At 35.3% G+C, this 16,729-nt stretch overlaps 1 protein-coding gene across 1 annotated transcript; it reads right to left on the reverse strand.

Annotated features, from left to right (window-relative positions):
- Positions 1-1,998: 1,998 nt before the first annotated feature.
- Positions 1,999-7,142, reverse strand: LOC128244299 (uncharacterized). The gene is made up of 2 exons (XM_052962316.1): positions 6,239-7,142; positions 1,999-2,819 (listed from the first exon to the last, which is right to left on the reverse strand). The coding sequence occupies exons 1-2, from the start codon at positions 7,140-7,142 to the stop codon at positions 1,999-2,001; spliced, it is 1,725 nt and encodes a 574-aa protein (XP_052818276.1).
- Between the last annotated feature and the right edge of the window lie 9,587 nt (positions 7,143-16,729).

The raw sequence follows: 16,729 nt of genomic DNA on the forward strand, positions 1-16,729 counted from the left end.
TTGTAAATAAGTCGTGTGTTATGTTTGTTTTATAATATGATGTCTATGTCTTAATGTGTTACCTTCTTTAAATAAAGTTATTATTATTATTATTATTATTATTATTATTATTATTATTATTATTATTATTACTACAGTTCGCACTCAAATCCAGAGATTACAAGACTGAAGAAACCATGTGAGATACAGGAGACCCGGGTTTGAGCCATAGCTACTTGCGAAGAGACATCTTCGAAACACGGGGTCATTTTTTAATGGTTGAACCAGTACCCTTTTCCAAATACAAACTAACCGTTTTATGCAGATCGCTTGGCAAGGGAGCTTCTGGTACCATATTTAAAGGTCTTCCTGTTAATCGCGGACGGATTTGAACTCCGGAATTTCCTAGCCGAAGCGAACACTTCACCACTGAACTATCGGGGCGGTGCAAACTGATGAAAAAGCTCAAGATAATCGTTTTATACTTCCAAATTGAACTCAAATTACAGTTGACCATTCAGAAAGCCTTTCTCAATTCCTATTAATTGTTCAATGAAATCATGTGGTACATTCAACATCACATGATAAAAATGTAAAAATGTAACTGGCTATCGCCATGTTTAGTGACGTTTATTTTAGCTATGCCGACCCCTTTTGACAGAATGTTAGTAAACAAGATCATTTTTCTTTTTTCTGGACAGTTGTTAATTCAGGCATAAGCTGATGATCTGGGTCGAGGCTGTTTATGTGCGATGGTATTTCATTCGGAATTCCTCGGTCATTTTTATCGACAACAACCTCGGATGTATGCCGATACATCAGTAGAAGTAGTTCGTAAAATGTTGAATTTTATTATTAATTAAACGTGGTGTTTTAGCTTGTATTTGTATATCTAAGTTTAAATTGATTGCCAGAGAAGTGTATTATTGAAAACATAATTAAGATTTCCAAGAGTTAAGTCATTAACTGTAACTGCTAAATTGAAATTACTACGCAATCTTGCTGCAGCGTTGTAATAGTGTACCGATTTCTGATATTGTAAACGGATACATCCGAGGTTGTTTTCGATAAAAACGGCCGAGGAGCTCCGAATTCATTATGAAATTACAGAAAGGGCAAGACAAACACTATGATTATTATTCAAGTTTTCGAGTCATCCTGCGACCCTTCTAGCTATTCTCAGAATATCCTTTTAACACATACTAGTAACCATAATGAATCTCTGATGAAAATAATCGCTATGGAATTTAAACCACTTATCAGATAGATTATCTGTTGACCTTAACAGAAATGAATTTATACTGACGACAGGCCATTGTGTTTCTATATTGTTTATTGCTTAATATAAATAATAGACGCTTATAATGACATATACATAAGTACATCGAAGCATTAAGAACACATTGCGATATTTTCACAAAATAACAGAGCCTAATCAGCTAACATATATTCAAATTCAAATTCAAAACTTGTTTACAACCATTTTTAATTTAGATTTTTTAAGTGAGTTTTTCTATTATTTTCATGCCACGTTTAAATGAAGACAAATTACACACATTTAAAAAGAAAAGGCAACATGACTTAGTCAAACGTCTCAAGATATATCATAGAAAAATGTGAATACATTTTATTTGTCACCTTACATTTGAAGTTATAAGATATTTTGTTTAAATGTTTTTTATTCAAATAGAAGCTGGATTTACACTTGAAAATTTCCATTGGAAATATCCTTTATAGTCACTTGAAACATGTTATAATAGTATAAAAAATATTTACACTAATTTATCATTGCGCAACATATCTGCAAGACACACTTAACAACATTTATTCGATACATGTTTATGACATCTAACATCAATGTCTTTTCAGTTTGATATAGCAAGGTTACAACAAATCACAACCGAGAGCTTAAATTGTAAACAAATGTTATTGCATTTTCTTTTCAGTTGTTAAAACATTATTTAATGCATCGTAATTTCTTCCTTAGAAACAAAAATCACGACTAAGGAAGAAACACTGTCAGTTTGCACTAAACACCTTCAATATGTCATTCCCGTACATCCCGACAAGTAGTGTACGTGTGTGGGGACAGAGAGACACAGAGAAGGGATTGGCCAATCCGTCCTTATGTCCAAGTATTTCCGCCATCTTGCCATTCCTCTCCGTCAGCAGCATTAGGTTGTGGCTAATATTCTCACACACGATCAACTGACCCGGACCTACCTCTTCCACGGACTGGGGATATTGGAGCTTCTTGTCACTGTACTCTTGTAGGACATTCCCGTCTAGAGACAACTGGAGGACGGTGGGAGCACTGTAGTCAGACACGTACAGGGTCGGTGGTGTGGAAGCTGACACTGTCAGGTAGTATGGGTGTTCGAAAAGCTGTCTTCCAGCAACTGTTTGGAATGTTCTGATAATATGACCATCCAATGTCATCACTTCAATACGCGGGTTAGATATGCAAGACACAAATAATCTGTTGTTGTAATACGCAATACCACGACACTCATATGATACTTTTATTTCCCTTCCACGCGACAACTGTCCTCTGTTCGTAGACAGCAACTGAACTATGTTATTTTCCGAAAGGGTGACGGCGGCCTGGTCATCAGGGAGCGCACATACGTCCCAGGGCCAGCATGGCAGTTCGAGGCGGGATGTGACGTTGCGGATGGTGACGTCCACCAGTTTGACACAATTGTTATGAAAGTCAGACAGGAGGAAGAGACCAGGAGAGAGCAGGGCGAGGCCGGAAATAAAGCAGGTTGCTTTATCATGTGGCGCTCTGACGTGGATGTCTGCTTCATTCTTCCATGTGACAGTGGAGGGGTCAAAAACTGGAAGAGAACACAATAAAGGACTATATTATTTTCACTTTCGTCTTATAAACTTTATTGAGACAATAGTTCAAACTTGTTTTTAAAAAGATTAGAGCTTTAATTTTTTTTTTCAATGAGAAAATGTAGATTAAACAAACAGGGACACCCGGTAATAAATAGAAATGATAAAGAGGATATTTTTGTTTCAGTGTTATATGCAATAAAATTCACAGAGTGAGCACCAAAAGCTATATTTCACGAGTTGCATTAAAAATCGGTTCAATGTTCCTGTCTTAAGTACGCCTGCACAAATATTCACTGAACGTTTATCCCTGTATATCTAAAGAACACATAATAACACGTGTTTTTCTGTCAGTTTGACATTTAAGCCCAGTTTGGGTGACGAGATTGACCCCAGGGGGAAAGGTGTGCACATAAACGCAAACATGCATTTTTTTTCTTAAAGGTGGCAAATTTGCTTCATGTCCCAGCGGATGTTTCTGCTTTAGGTTTTTCAGAGTGAATGTTTGACATAAAACAATCAAAGTAACGCGATTGATTTAAAAAAAAAATAACGCCTCTCCAATTTCGCAGGCAAATTATTTATATGTTTTTTTATTAAAAATATTTACTTTTCTCAATTGCAATATAAATGCGTCCAAAACATACCACAAGTGCAAATTTGCGTATCGTGCATATATTTTCCCCCGGGTGTATGTTGGTCATATAAAACACAGCACTATATTGGTCTTAACCGCTACTTAGAGTCAGCTGATCACCTTATAAAACAGTAAATATGATCTTTAAAATAGTATGTTGAACAGAAAAAAATATAATGTTTAAAGTTATTTTTGTTGTATTTCATGAAAAAGGTCGGGGTGTTGTGAAAGCCCTGGTATATAAAATTCTAAGTACTTTTCTAGTTCCATTGGTGTTCGTCAAAGCGAAAATGTATCAACATTATTGTTTTTTTTTACTATTTAAATGATGTGTATCAATATTTCCAAAATAACACTATTTTGCGTGGCGTTAGTTTTTAATAGTCAACTATTAGCTAATAATTTGGTCGCTTATCTGAAATAATTTATACTTTTGTATGCTGATGACAATGTCATTTTATCTGAACAGCCGATGACCTACAACACGCTTTTTATCTTTGCGAACAATATTGTGACCAATGGAAATTCACTGTCAATACTACTAATACAAAAATGTTAGTAATGCAAAAAGGCAGAAGTTGTAATTATCAATTTTCCTATAAATGCACTCCACTGGAAATAGGTGATAGTTTTAAGTATCTAGTATTAGTATTTAGTAATAGTGGCACTTTCTATAAAGCAAAAGTTGAAATATCAAAACGAGCACTTTAAGCTTTAACTGCCTTTCAAGCAAATGCAAACATTTAGCTCTTCCGATTGATATGGGCATAGATCTATTCAATAAAATGATTAAACCTATACTTTTGTATGGTTGTTTGAGATACGGAAATAATATAACTTGGAAAATAGTACAACTTAAATTTTTAAAACACATATCAAGCCTTGCTTCCTTCCGATGAAACAGGCGTAAAACCGTTATTAATAGACAAAGAGTTCCAAACTATTTCATATTGGGCGAAACTTGTTTCCCCATTGTACCCTAAGTTAGCATCAACTATGTACAATTTTATGTTCAGTAGTTATATATTAGATGTAAAGTTACGTAGAAATACTTTTCTTTGGAGTTCAAATGTCAAACATATTTTTTATAAAATGTGGTCTTAACAATATATGGGATGTACGTCTGGCTTCACGCCCATGAAAATACCCTAATACGTCTTCGAGATATAAAATGTAGTGGTTGGAAAAAAGGCCTTGTGGTATCGGAAACGAGTGGACAAGTTTCACGAGAAATAATTGAAATGTTGTGTACTAATGAAGAAGTAAATTACAGTGACTCGGGAAAAGACAGTGACGACGTGGAGCTTGATAATATGATTGACTAGAGCAGGATGTTGCTATATTACGAGCATATCGGTTTGAAAGTGTTACGATAATGAACTAATGTTACTTTACTTAATTTCAGAAAAAACACACACTATTATTTAGAAATGTATACACGTTTAGACATATTTCTATATTATTATATAATATTATTATTACCTTATTGGTAAGATTTATGAGTAATGCAATTTCGACCGTATATGGCACATACTGTTTACAATGTCAAATTGTTTTTATGAAATGGAAGATAACTACATGTAAAGAAACATGTATTTGAGGGTGTACAGCACATTTCTACTCCGTGTTTTTAACATAAATTGTTCAATTAAAATTTGAGAATAATGTTGCATGTTTAATAATATTCTTGTTAACAGTGGTCACGTAAACAACAATATATATATGCAATATTATATCCGTTTTAGAATATCATGTATATTTCTAGTCCATTAACGTTCAGCATTTAGGAGTGTTGTATTATCTACGCAAACTGTCAAGTCAATGTTATTGAAATATGAAGAAACTTATTTTATATCCAGACTCGTATTTATGCAATATATCTTAAATTTTTGTCATTTAAACAAGTCATGTTTACTTTAAAGGTGTTTGTAACGTATTTATTTTACAAAGTAACGTATTCTACATGATTATTCATCAGAATATGTGACTGGTTTTCTCTATAATGCTTGTAGTTTGCTTTTGTGTCATGAACAACGATCTTTGTATAGATAGGATTGCAAAATGACGTCAAACGCTCTCTGTAGGCATTATTTGCTTAATATGTATAAACAGGCAACATACTTTTCTTAGGATGTAACCTAATATACATGTGAAAGTCAAGTGAAACATGTACAATTCTTGGCAGTATGTCTTTTTCATCAGTACTGTCTGAAGTTTAATGTCTAATTAAACTTTTCTCAACACATCGATGCAGATTATATTGATGCTTATTTTTCATCATTGAATATTGCAAGTTTTGAAGTAACGTAAATTTCAGAATTGTGAGCCATGAACCATCTCCATGTTTAGCTGAAATTATTTGGTGTGTTTAATCACGTTATATATTATTGAATTAAAACAGTCGTCTAGACTTTTTCTTTTAATAAACGGTGGTAAAAATGTTGAATAGATGATAAACTTGTTGTCATAAAATCATGGGGATCTACAAAATTGCCCCTCGGGATGGCATTCGCTCCGAAGCCAACTTATGTTTATATACAGTGTACTTGCAACCAAGCTCACTTACCAAATTAAATGCAGCCAAAACCAATAATGATAAGAAATATTGTATTAAACTTTTTACTATTAAACTACGGTCACCGTGTCATAATTTAAGCATAAATAGCTTTGTACGGCTATTATGAACAAGAACTCAATAAAAGACATTAAGGGATATCACATACAGTTTTACTCACCGATAAACAATTTTTTCTTAAGGTAAAATTAACTATTACATACTCTTATTTCGAAACTCTCCCGCAACGTACAGTGTTCCAAGGCCCATTTTCGATCTCAGCAGCCCCTCCGTGTCCGCGTCCTTAGTAAACCGGTACTTCCGGGCCTTCATTCTACCAGTTATCTTCTCCATCTCGTCATAAATCCCCCGTAGCTCCTTCTGGCCTCGCCTTGCCGCCACGTACTGCTGGTTCGTTGAGACGACACCGGAAGTCATTTCCGTCCAAATGGCCTCAAGTCCGGTTTTCATCAGCTCACAATCGGTCTTAAGTGCAGTCAGCAAGTTCTCATCCTCGGTCTTGACTTTCTCGATGTTGTCGAGCAACTCCTTTTCGCGTCGGTCCAGGTATGCATTTATTTCTGCACGGAACTTCCTCAGTTTATCCATCTGAACCTTAGACTGGTCTTTAACATCACCAAAAAGATCATTGACGTTACTAATGGACCCGGATAAAATATCTTCAGCTCGTTTAATCGATGGTTCTAGCTCTTTGAATTCATTTCCAGTGACAAATTCTTTAGCCACATCAGCGATGTAGTCAACTTTACAGCTTCGATGGTCGAGTACGACACATTCACCACAGCCAAGTTCTCCGTGGGTCGGGCAATAAAACTTGATCATCTCCTTCGGATGGTTGTTACAATAATCCGTGTCGGCGATAGCTGACTGCTTGGTGAACGGGTAGAAGGAGGGCATCTTATCTTTAGACAGCAGAACGTGGTTCCTGGATATCTTCAATCTCTTATGGTACTCGATACAGGAAGCACACATGTACTCCTCGCATGTCTGACAGAAGCCTTCGGCCACAACGTGTTTACCGCCCTCTTCACAGGGCTGGCAATAGACCGTGGCGTCAGCGGAACCCTTGTCAAGGTCAGGGTCACGCTTCTTCCCGGGTACCTCCATCTATGTAAACAAACTATATGAATCTTTTTCATAAGCTAACTGTTTCATTCAAATGAAAACGTACAGATTCAGTACGATCAAGTAAAAAAACCTGACCTTAGACAAACATAAAATGTCCTGTCTATACGAATCATTTTCATAACGAAAGTAGTGATCGATGTTCTAATTTAGAATAGCATTAGAGATCGTTCAAATGTGCTATTTTTTAATTTTTCCCTCGCACACTCTTGCTTTTAATGTCGGTCATATCAAACAATTCTCAATAAAGAAATACAAATAATATTTACCTTTATTTTGTTGATCTTAAAACCAATAAGGAAGTAAATTCAATTTTGACTGATAAAACTATAACTACTTACTAAATAATGCATATATATGGCAAATATTATCTGCTGATAACAAGATTGTAACCTTGAATATAATTATAGCGGGAAGCGTACAATATTAATTGATTGGTGAATGCTAAAATATTTACTTTGGTCTACTATAGTTTCGTAAGCTAGAAATACCGTGTTTTATGCTCATTTCTTTCAAATTAAACAGGGTATCCGTCATAATAGCCATTGTTTCTCACATTTAACAATGCTCTTTGGATTTATAAAAACAATATTATTAATTGTGGTCAATCTCATTTTGGAGTAAGAGTGCTACAGACTGATGGTATTTACATCAAAAGGACTCCGGACTTTATTGACCGATCATAATGTGAATAGGCACAACCGAATAATGATAATAATACTATTAATAATAATACCACCACCAACAACAACAACACCACCAACAATACCAACAACAACATACACATGGGCTCTTTTTAGTCGTATATATTTAATGAGGAAGAATTAAAATTTTCAATTAAAATAATTATTTAAGAAATGAATTGCGTGATTGATGTCTTTATCAGGGTATGAACGCAGTTGGGCTGGTAAAAGTGTGTTGAGTCCGAATTTATTTCCAAAGTTGTTAAAAAATACTTAATTTTATTTAAGAAAAAAATTCAGTATTTATTTCTCTCCAATTCTGTAAATAGAACGATCTGACCTTAATCGGAAACTGTTTGATGTATATCGTCTTAACAAAGCTGGAAAATATCAACACTTTTATTGTTGATTTTTATTGTATAATTGAAATCTTAATGGCAACATTATATTAAACCTATCATAAATTAACACTTTTTATTGTGTTGATTAAAGAGTTTCGTTGCCTGCTACACGATAAAAAACAATAACAACTTAAAGATATACAATTTTCAATGTTCATGTCTATTTATACTTGATCAATCACAATCCGAGCATATCAAAACTCACTGCGTTCATGATGATAATTTCAATTCCCGTTCATTAAAGGAATGAAAACTGAGGTGTAATTATACATACATATTGCAGTTCTGTTTTCTTAATATTTAATCAATTACGATCGATGTTTTTGATAACAGATTTGTCGAGACCTACAGATAAACTTGATCGTGATTCAGGACATGCCTAAGGTATGAACTTAACCAGTTGCACTCATGTTACCATTTGGCAATTCTTGATATTGCCACTTTTGTACGATGAAACTAAATAATATACGATGACGTTGAAAATTACTAAGGAAATTCCTGGGCGATGTGAACGATATTCTGTCAAAACTCCTTCAATAATTATAACTGACGATTATCTATTATTTGCAATACGTAAACTCTGTGAGTATATAATGAGCATAGCGTTAACTATATTATATATCTAAATGACAAAATTTTACTTTTTGTGCATATTTGTTTTTTTCAAAAGTAAAAATAGGGCCCGTTTAAGAAAGAATTTTTTAAGAACTTCAAAAACTTAAATCTATAGTAATATCATAGATAATACATATTCATTGTTCTATGGTTCTTTATATCGTATGTATAAAGAAAACATGACACTAAGATAATTTTATATGAAGACTAAGGGGGCCGATGAACCAACGATCGTACGACACCATATCGTAGATTCAGGATTTTCATTTAATTGTATGTTCTGGTTACTAAATTAATTTAACTGTTTTTGTAGAAAAATCAAATAAACATTCCAAAACGTGTCAAATAAGATCTAAGTTTTGAAAAAAGAATAGTTATAAAACACCTGTTAAGCCAAGGGTCGCAGGTTCGATCCACCGTCGCAAAACTAAACAAACACAAATCGTATTCCGGGAGGGACGTTAAATGGGGGTTCAGTGTGACAGTTCTATACACTGATGCACGATAGAGAAGCGCTGGGTAACATTGACCAGGATTACATTTTGTCTGCGCAGTGTGCACTATGCTCGAAAAAACCTAAAATGACTAACACCTGCCGAATAGGCAAGGCCCGTGTGCGAGTATATATAAGTTTTCACACCACTGGATCAGGAGCTTAACTTTTGATGTCGGATAGCTCGGTTGGCTTTGATAGCATCCGTCAGTCTGATAGGTGAAGTAGTTTGACCTAACGTGAATTCGAAAGGTCTAGTAGTTTGACCTTACATCAATAATAAGTTGTTTACCAACAAAAGAAAACGTGAGAGCCCGTGCAACTTAAACTGTTATTTGATATATATACATGTGTTTAATGTACATGAGTTGATGATACATAAGCCGTTGCCCATTTAACCGTTGTGTTTCCACATTATTCTGGCTAAATTTTGCCATGCCTCGTTGTTCCTTACTATACGATATCAATAATACAAGTATCTTAATATAACACAATATTTGACCTTTTTGATATTTGAGTTTCGTTTCAATATGTCGCCATGACTACGTTTGCAATGGCCGTTAGTGTTTATTTGCCGCCTTTTCAAACACGTTTTGGGGTATTGATTGTTACAGCTTTACTCTTCACTCGGTAAAAGCTTGCCATCATATCAGCATGAAGACTCTTATCGTGCTTTTTGCATGCATCATAGCAACTTCCGGAAACCATAGCTCTTCCTCGTGTCCTCAGCTTGGAAAGAGAAACTGTCGACTCTTCGATTTCATCACGCCTAGAGTTTGTCCGAAGGAGTTTCGGGAAACAGTAAGCATATCTGTTTTAACTATTCTAATACGTATGAGTGAAAGTAAGACTCATATACCTTGATGTGTTTGTATTTCGAACGTTATACTTTAGGCCGGAGGCTTTATTTTACCACTTAATCATTGATTTTGATATTGCTGTTTGCAGTTTAAGCTAAAAATCATAAATGTTATATATCGATGTGTAACGACAGCCATAAAACTGTTGCAATTATAATGTTAATGTATGCGTCAATAGAACAGCTTCAGTGATATTGTTTATATGGCTATACTCTACAGTTACATCTATAGATATAGCTTCAACTTTCATCAATACCTACATCTTTCATCAATATCAACTATTGTATCATTTCAGTCATAAGATAAAAATGGTGACCATTAATTTCATTACTATTATTAAACCTGTACATGTATACTTGTAGATGTATGCCTCCAAATGAATTTCAATGACAAATGCCTTTCAAAGGTGAAATAACTTAAATGCTCATGGTTCTACCAACCTATTTCATTGGTGTAGATGTAGATGTTATGTCCTAAAATCTAATTACTATCTACATTTCTAGAATAGCTGCCGTTGTTACGAATTAACATCTGCGGTAATAGTGTCTCTTCCTTCCTTGTTGAGTGTATGCTTTTATGTCACTTGGTACACAATACATTTAGATATAAGCAAACACATGCCAATGCATTGTTACTCTGATAAAGATGGGTTGCAAAAATATTTAGAAGTGACAATGCAACAATACAGTGAAAGTTGTATTTTTCATATTAATGTATTAAATGCCTTTTTTGTTTTATTTTCGCCAGTGGGACAGACGAAAACAACAAACCAAAATGACCCAATGCAACAAACATCATAGCTTGAGTTTTAAATTCGTCTCCCACAGTTTATTCAGATAATTACAATGCTGTTTTTCCGTCTCTCATACAGTCAGCTCCGTAGGAAACAAATATGTTTTGTCCGTCACACACAGAGTCAATTCTGAACGGTGCATTGCCCTTTTGTTCGGAACATACAGATTCAATTCTGAAAGGTACAATGTTGTTTTGCCGTCACCCACAGAGTAAATTCCGATAGATACAGTGCTGTTTTGTCCGTCACCCACAGAGCCAATTCTGATGGCTAAAATGCTGTTTTGTCCGTCACCCACAGAGCCAATTCCGATGGCTACAATGCTGTTTTGTCCGTCACACACTGAATCAATTACGATAGCTAAATTCTGTTTTGTCCGTCTCCAATGAGTCAATTCCAATAGCTACAATGAGGCTTAGTCAAAATTAATGTCAACGTAAATATGCCCTTTATTACTGTACAGTGTCATACTTACCTCTTCCACATTCTCATTTGATCTGCAAAAGTAGTTCGAATCTAAAATAAATACATGTATAGCATTTACGCGTTGCTTTAATTATAATTATGCCAATGAAATGGCAAATCACGCAACTATCGATGGTTTTCCTACCGTCAACTTATGAAAACGGAAGCTTATCGACAGACTTGAGATGAAACCGTTTGTGAAATATACTTAAGCTGGATTGTTTTCTACTGATTTAAGATGTCTGTAGGACCTCCGATCCAAAATATTTAGACAAATCTCCCTAGTCCAGACCTAGGCGGGATTTAGACAAAAAACTGTTTGCCAACATTAACTAGGTGTATCCCAATCAGCCCCAACCCAAGGGGAAAACAAGGTTAGACGCATAGTTGTACGAAATAGATAGAAGACAAAAAACTGCCCTATCGTTTTCTGATACAGAAGAAGAGTATATCGCACCAGTATACAATCTCAGTCTACTATTGGAAATGCTTTCACCGGCAAAAGCCAATCATTGGCTCCGAGATACTATACCAGACAGTTGTATGTGCTCAGCACCTTGCTCAATCCACCTGGATATGCCTTAAACATAACATCTATCATTTCACGATTTTCTGGATTGCATCTGGAGAGTGGTTGGGTATATACACCACTGAGATAGGTCAAACCACACCTTTTGGAAAATCCACCAACAGATGGTCCAGTCAAGGAGGAACGTGGCGTCGGAAGACCCGCAGTTTGTATGAGAAATTTGCGTGTTCCTTATGTATTGTCCTACTTATGCGTTGTTTTTCACTGTGTATTATATACGAAAAATATACACATACGGCTGGCTCCCGTTTCGTAGTACCTAAACACAGTTTGATTCGTTTGCTTTAAAACAATTTCAAGTTAACATCCTAGCTCTTGACCAATGCTAGAACTCTCTTGTACTTTCACAGTATTGATACGCCTTTAAATGCATAACCTCTTCACTTGTACAGCAATCAGATGTCCATGGCATGTCAAACGTTGACATTTGACTATAATCTGGTCACTACCTCGTGTGGAATGGCGGAGCTACGACAAGGTAAACGCTTGAATGAATTTGTTTCATTAACAACAATTCGACATGTTTCCTTGATAAACTTGATATGGGTAAACAGTAATTCAAGGCCAGTTTATATTGATTTATTTTTTCTTGTTTTGTATAAAAACTCCCGAGCTTTTTAATCTGGGTAGAGATGAAGATGATGATGATGATGATGATGATGATGATAATGATGATGGTGGTGGTTGTAGTGGTACTTGTGGTGGTGCTTGTGGTGGTGGTAGTGGTGGTTGTGCTGCTGTTGCTGCTGCTGCTGCTGCTGATGATGATAGTGATGATGATAATGATGTGATTATGATGATGATGAGACGTCTCCAATCCACTTCCGGTACCCAGTTGACGGTCCCCGCGTGGAGCGTTTTTACAGTCAGGATTTGAGCCGCTACTTCTGGTGGTTCATCTGCATCACTCCCGCGGCCAACGGGGGCTGTGACTTCGGCTTCTTTGACCTCCAAATACGCGACAACAGAGAGGGTCAGTTATAGTTATAGCAATATGGAAACTACTTGATGAAAGATCAATAATAAATATGTCGCATTACGGTTGTAGACCCAAAGTGGGACTGTCAAATTTGCACTCTGAATATAACTATTGAAATAAAACAATTAACCAATAGTAGAAATACAGCTGGGCTTGAACAATGAAGAAGTTCAAACTAACAAATTGGAAATTGTTAGATGAGTATCCATGTTACAAAAAAAACTTTTGGTAATCGCTTTCAATTGTTTTGATATTGACTTTTAGTTACATTACTTACAGGAATGGCCGGAGAGATCAACCTGAACGGACTCCCATGGGACAAAATATCTGCTGACCTAAAACTCATCCAGGGGAAGACCTTTGATGACCCTTTAGTTCGTTACGCATGGTTGGGAACGGGTAGGTTTATTTCACAATCTTACAAACCACAGTAACACAATAATACTCACTTTTCAGTCAGACGCGCATCAGAGATTCCAATAAGCGTATAGGTCAATATATTTTAATAACGCAATACAAACTTTAGCATGTTAATAATTTAATATACACATTAATGATTGATAAAACTGTAAAATAAATTGACTAATCCAATGAATGATATCTTTGATAGCTGTCTACGAAGTGGGCTTCATATCCTAATACAAACGGCACCTATATCGACCTGCATATAGCACCAATACAACAGTAGTTTTGTATTCTAGCGTAAATATTTCACTTTAAATTGAAAATTAAGTATCCAAAATGTAAGTTTTACAAATAGTTTGAGTCAGGACGTCTTAAACTTAAATTAAACATAACATTCTATTTCAAAGTAAAAGAGTGTGCCCATTTACTGTCAAACACTATCTATTGTACAGTAGACAATCACGTTGTTGGTTCTGGTGCGCATCGAGAGTTCTATACGCTTTATTGTTTTACAGGTGAAAACTGTTTTATCACATAAGAACGCAATGTTTTTCATTACATTGTGAACCAATCTATGATTTGGACTCTCTGATAATTGTTCAGCATCCACTGTAACAGTTGTGAAATTTGTAAGAACCACAGGATGCAACACAACAGATTTGAAATCTAGTCGTCATCCTGGTCACTGTATCCATACAATGCTTGCACTACAATAACTTAATGCTATTCTCATCGCTCAGTCTTTTGTTTGAACTGTCAACATAAATGGCAAATGTATAGAATGTAATCACTAAGGCGTGTTTAAGGATAAGGATACTAATTATATTGAATACAATACCATGACACTGAAAATTGAAACTTCAATTTTGGGAATAACCAGATGGGAGATTTCTATCCTTTGATGGTCCTAGATTGTGCATGCATATATTTAATACTATTCTTTATTTAGAATAATGCACGTCTGTTTAATAGTAGTGTTTTGCTGAAAGTCATTTAACTTGTGATTTTAATATTCAAATAAAGAACAATTCAAAGATAATATGTCTTCAAACATTTCTGATTCACGAACGGTTGCAATATGACAGTGCCTGTATGCCTAGTATTAAGAGCGGGCCTTGCACTATTCAAGATCAACTTAACAGATACGTCCTAGGTCAAATCGTTCTGGACAAGATTCGTCCACCAACCGACCAACTGACTGATAGACAAACATACTTAAACTACCCTGGAAAGGGCGTATACATGTATCATAATATTAATACTAGCTTAAGTATGAGGCACGTAAGTGAATGGCCATTCATACGAAATAGCCCACTAGTCACCATATGTACCAGCCCTTCAGGAGGTTATTACTTCTATTTTATTCAACATTATCATTAAAATGCGGTTTTACACAAACATCGCATATGTACCACCACCTAAACCATCTCAGGCTAAAACAATGATAATTTAAGTGATAATGGTGTGAAATAACCAATTTTCAATTGTAAAACTTCCAAATAACTAATCTTAACCAAAAACGACCAAGCAATATGATCGAATGATAAGAAATCGAGTTAAAACATCCCACGATAGTTATGATTCGTAAAAAGGCTACAATTGTAACCTTAAAGCCATCCGATGTACTATTAACTGCATTTTAATATATGCCATTTATCGACGAGGTTGGAAATTGATTAGAGCATGATAAACAAATAACATATCGATGTGCTTATTTATAATGCAATATAAAATTTGAGTAGATGTGGTAGATGTGGATTTTTTCTCAGTTTGATTATGCTTTGCACATAAGGATAGCAAATGTGTTCAAATGCCAATTAAGCTAACATGGAACTCACCAACTTGCATAAGTAGTGTAAGTAAAGAGGGTAAGATGTGTACACATATAGCGCGTGTGAGTAGAATTGCAGTTATCAGCCTCCAATTATTCCCCATTTTTCGCAACCACTAGACGATCGGAAAAAAACAACGCTTATAACAGTGACTCCACGGTTGCTGAGGCTAAAATAACATTATTTGCAGGGGTTTGTAACATGGAAATCCACTCCAAGATATACTCTTTGCGGGCAGGAGATACTACCGCATGTTACACTTCAAGAGTGTGAGATACTTATCTTATTTTATTTTAATGTGCCACAGCAAGTACCATTTTGATAACGAGAGGTACTCTTATAACATGAAAATGTTCAACTAATGGTAGCATTTAGAGAGAGAGAGAGAGAGAGAGAGAGAGAGAGAGAGAGAGAGAGAGTATTTGTGTTTGAAAAGGGCCGTTTAGTTGCATTTCGATATTCAACCATAAGTTTAATCAAATGTTTATCGTTACAGAAATGTTACGTATTACCAGCACAAATACCATTATAATTGCGAAGGCTTGCAAGACAAGAGCCCATATGGCCCTTGACGTAGCTAACCAGCAATATATATGTACACTCGTTTTTATCAAAACAAAGAGTAGAAGGAGAAAACAAGCTAAGACGGGAGTATGTTTTTGGAATACTTTTGAAAACGGGCAGGCAAATTGATTACGATAACAGCCAAAATTTATGAAAATAATAATTCGAAAACGTAGAAGATATGATATAACATAATGCATGTAAAGTGAGTTAATTGCCTTAAGATATAGCATGCGGTAGTAAGCGAAAGGCATGATCATACTGTGAGGTTTTGGCATAACCCTTTGCATATGTTCACAAGAAGATGGCAACTACTTGGGCTAGTTAGCTAATTCTTTATGTTCTTAGATAATTAGGTACAATTTAAATAATAAACTACAATACATGCACACGTCAATGTTGTCATTATGTGGTAAATAAAAGTTGTTTCCCGTGTTTTAAATCATCATGTAGATTATTTTTTATGTCATATTAAATGAAGATAAAACCGAGCACAGATATATGTTGCCTGCTGATCGACCCATAACGGTTGGATAATACTTCATATAAAGCCCCATCCTATCGTTCAAAATAAGCGTTGTAGGAAACGCCTCTGTATAAATGACACGAAATTGTATCACTATTTCTGACGATGACATTAATTTCTTTGATGTTCGCAGAATACTAATTTTGATCAGTGAGCGTTTAAAATAATACAATGTAAACTGCAGGTGTAGCCAAACGTTTAGGAATACCTCATTTTAAGGCAAGACTGAGGCTCAACACACACTTAAACGAGGGATACACACAAAATAAACAAAATAAACCGACAGACAAACCATATTTAATGTTCGAGACGAAATGGGATATGATCGTTTGAATTCCCAGTATAATAACTTCGGTTAATCAGC

Source organism: Mya arenaria, chromosome 8 (assembly GCF_026914265.1).
Source record: "Mya arenaria isolate MELC-2E11 chromosome 8, ASM2691426v1".
NCBI lineage: Eukaryota > Metazoa > Mollusca > Bivalvia > Myida > Myidae > Mya > Mya arenaria.

Coding starts and splice junctions, on each gene's coding strand:
- LOC128244299 (XM_052962316.1), bottom strand. CDS start 7,142: ATGGAGGTACCCGGGAAGAAGCGTGACCCTGACCTTGACAAGGGTTCC. Junction 2,820..6,238: donor GGGAGAGTTTCGAAATAAGA/GTATGTAATAGT, acceptor GTTCTCTTCCAG/TTTTTGACCCCTCCACTGTC.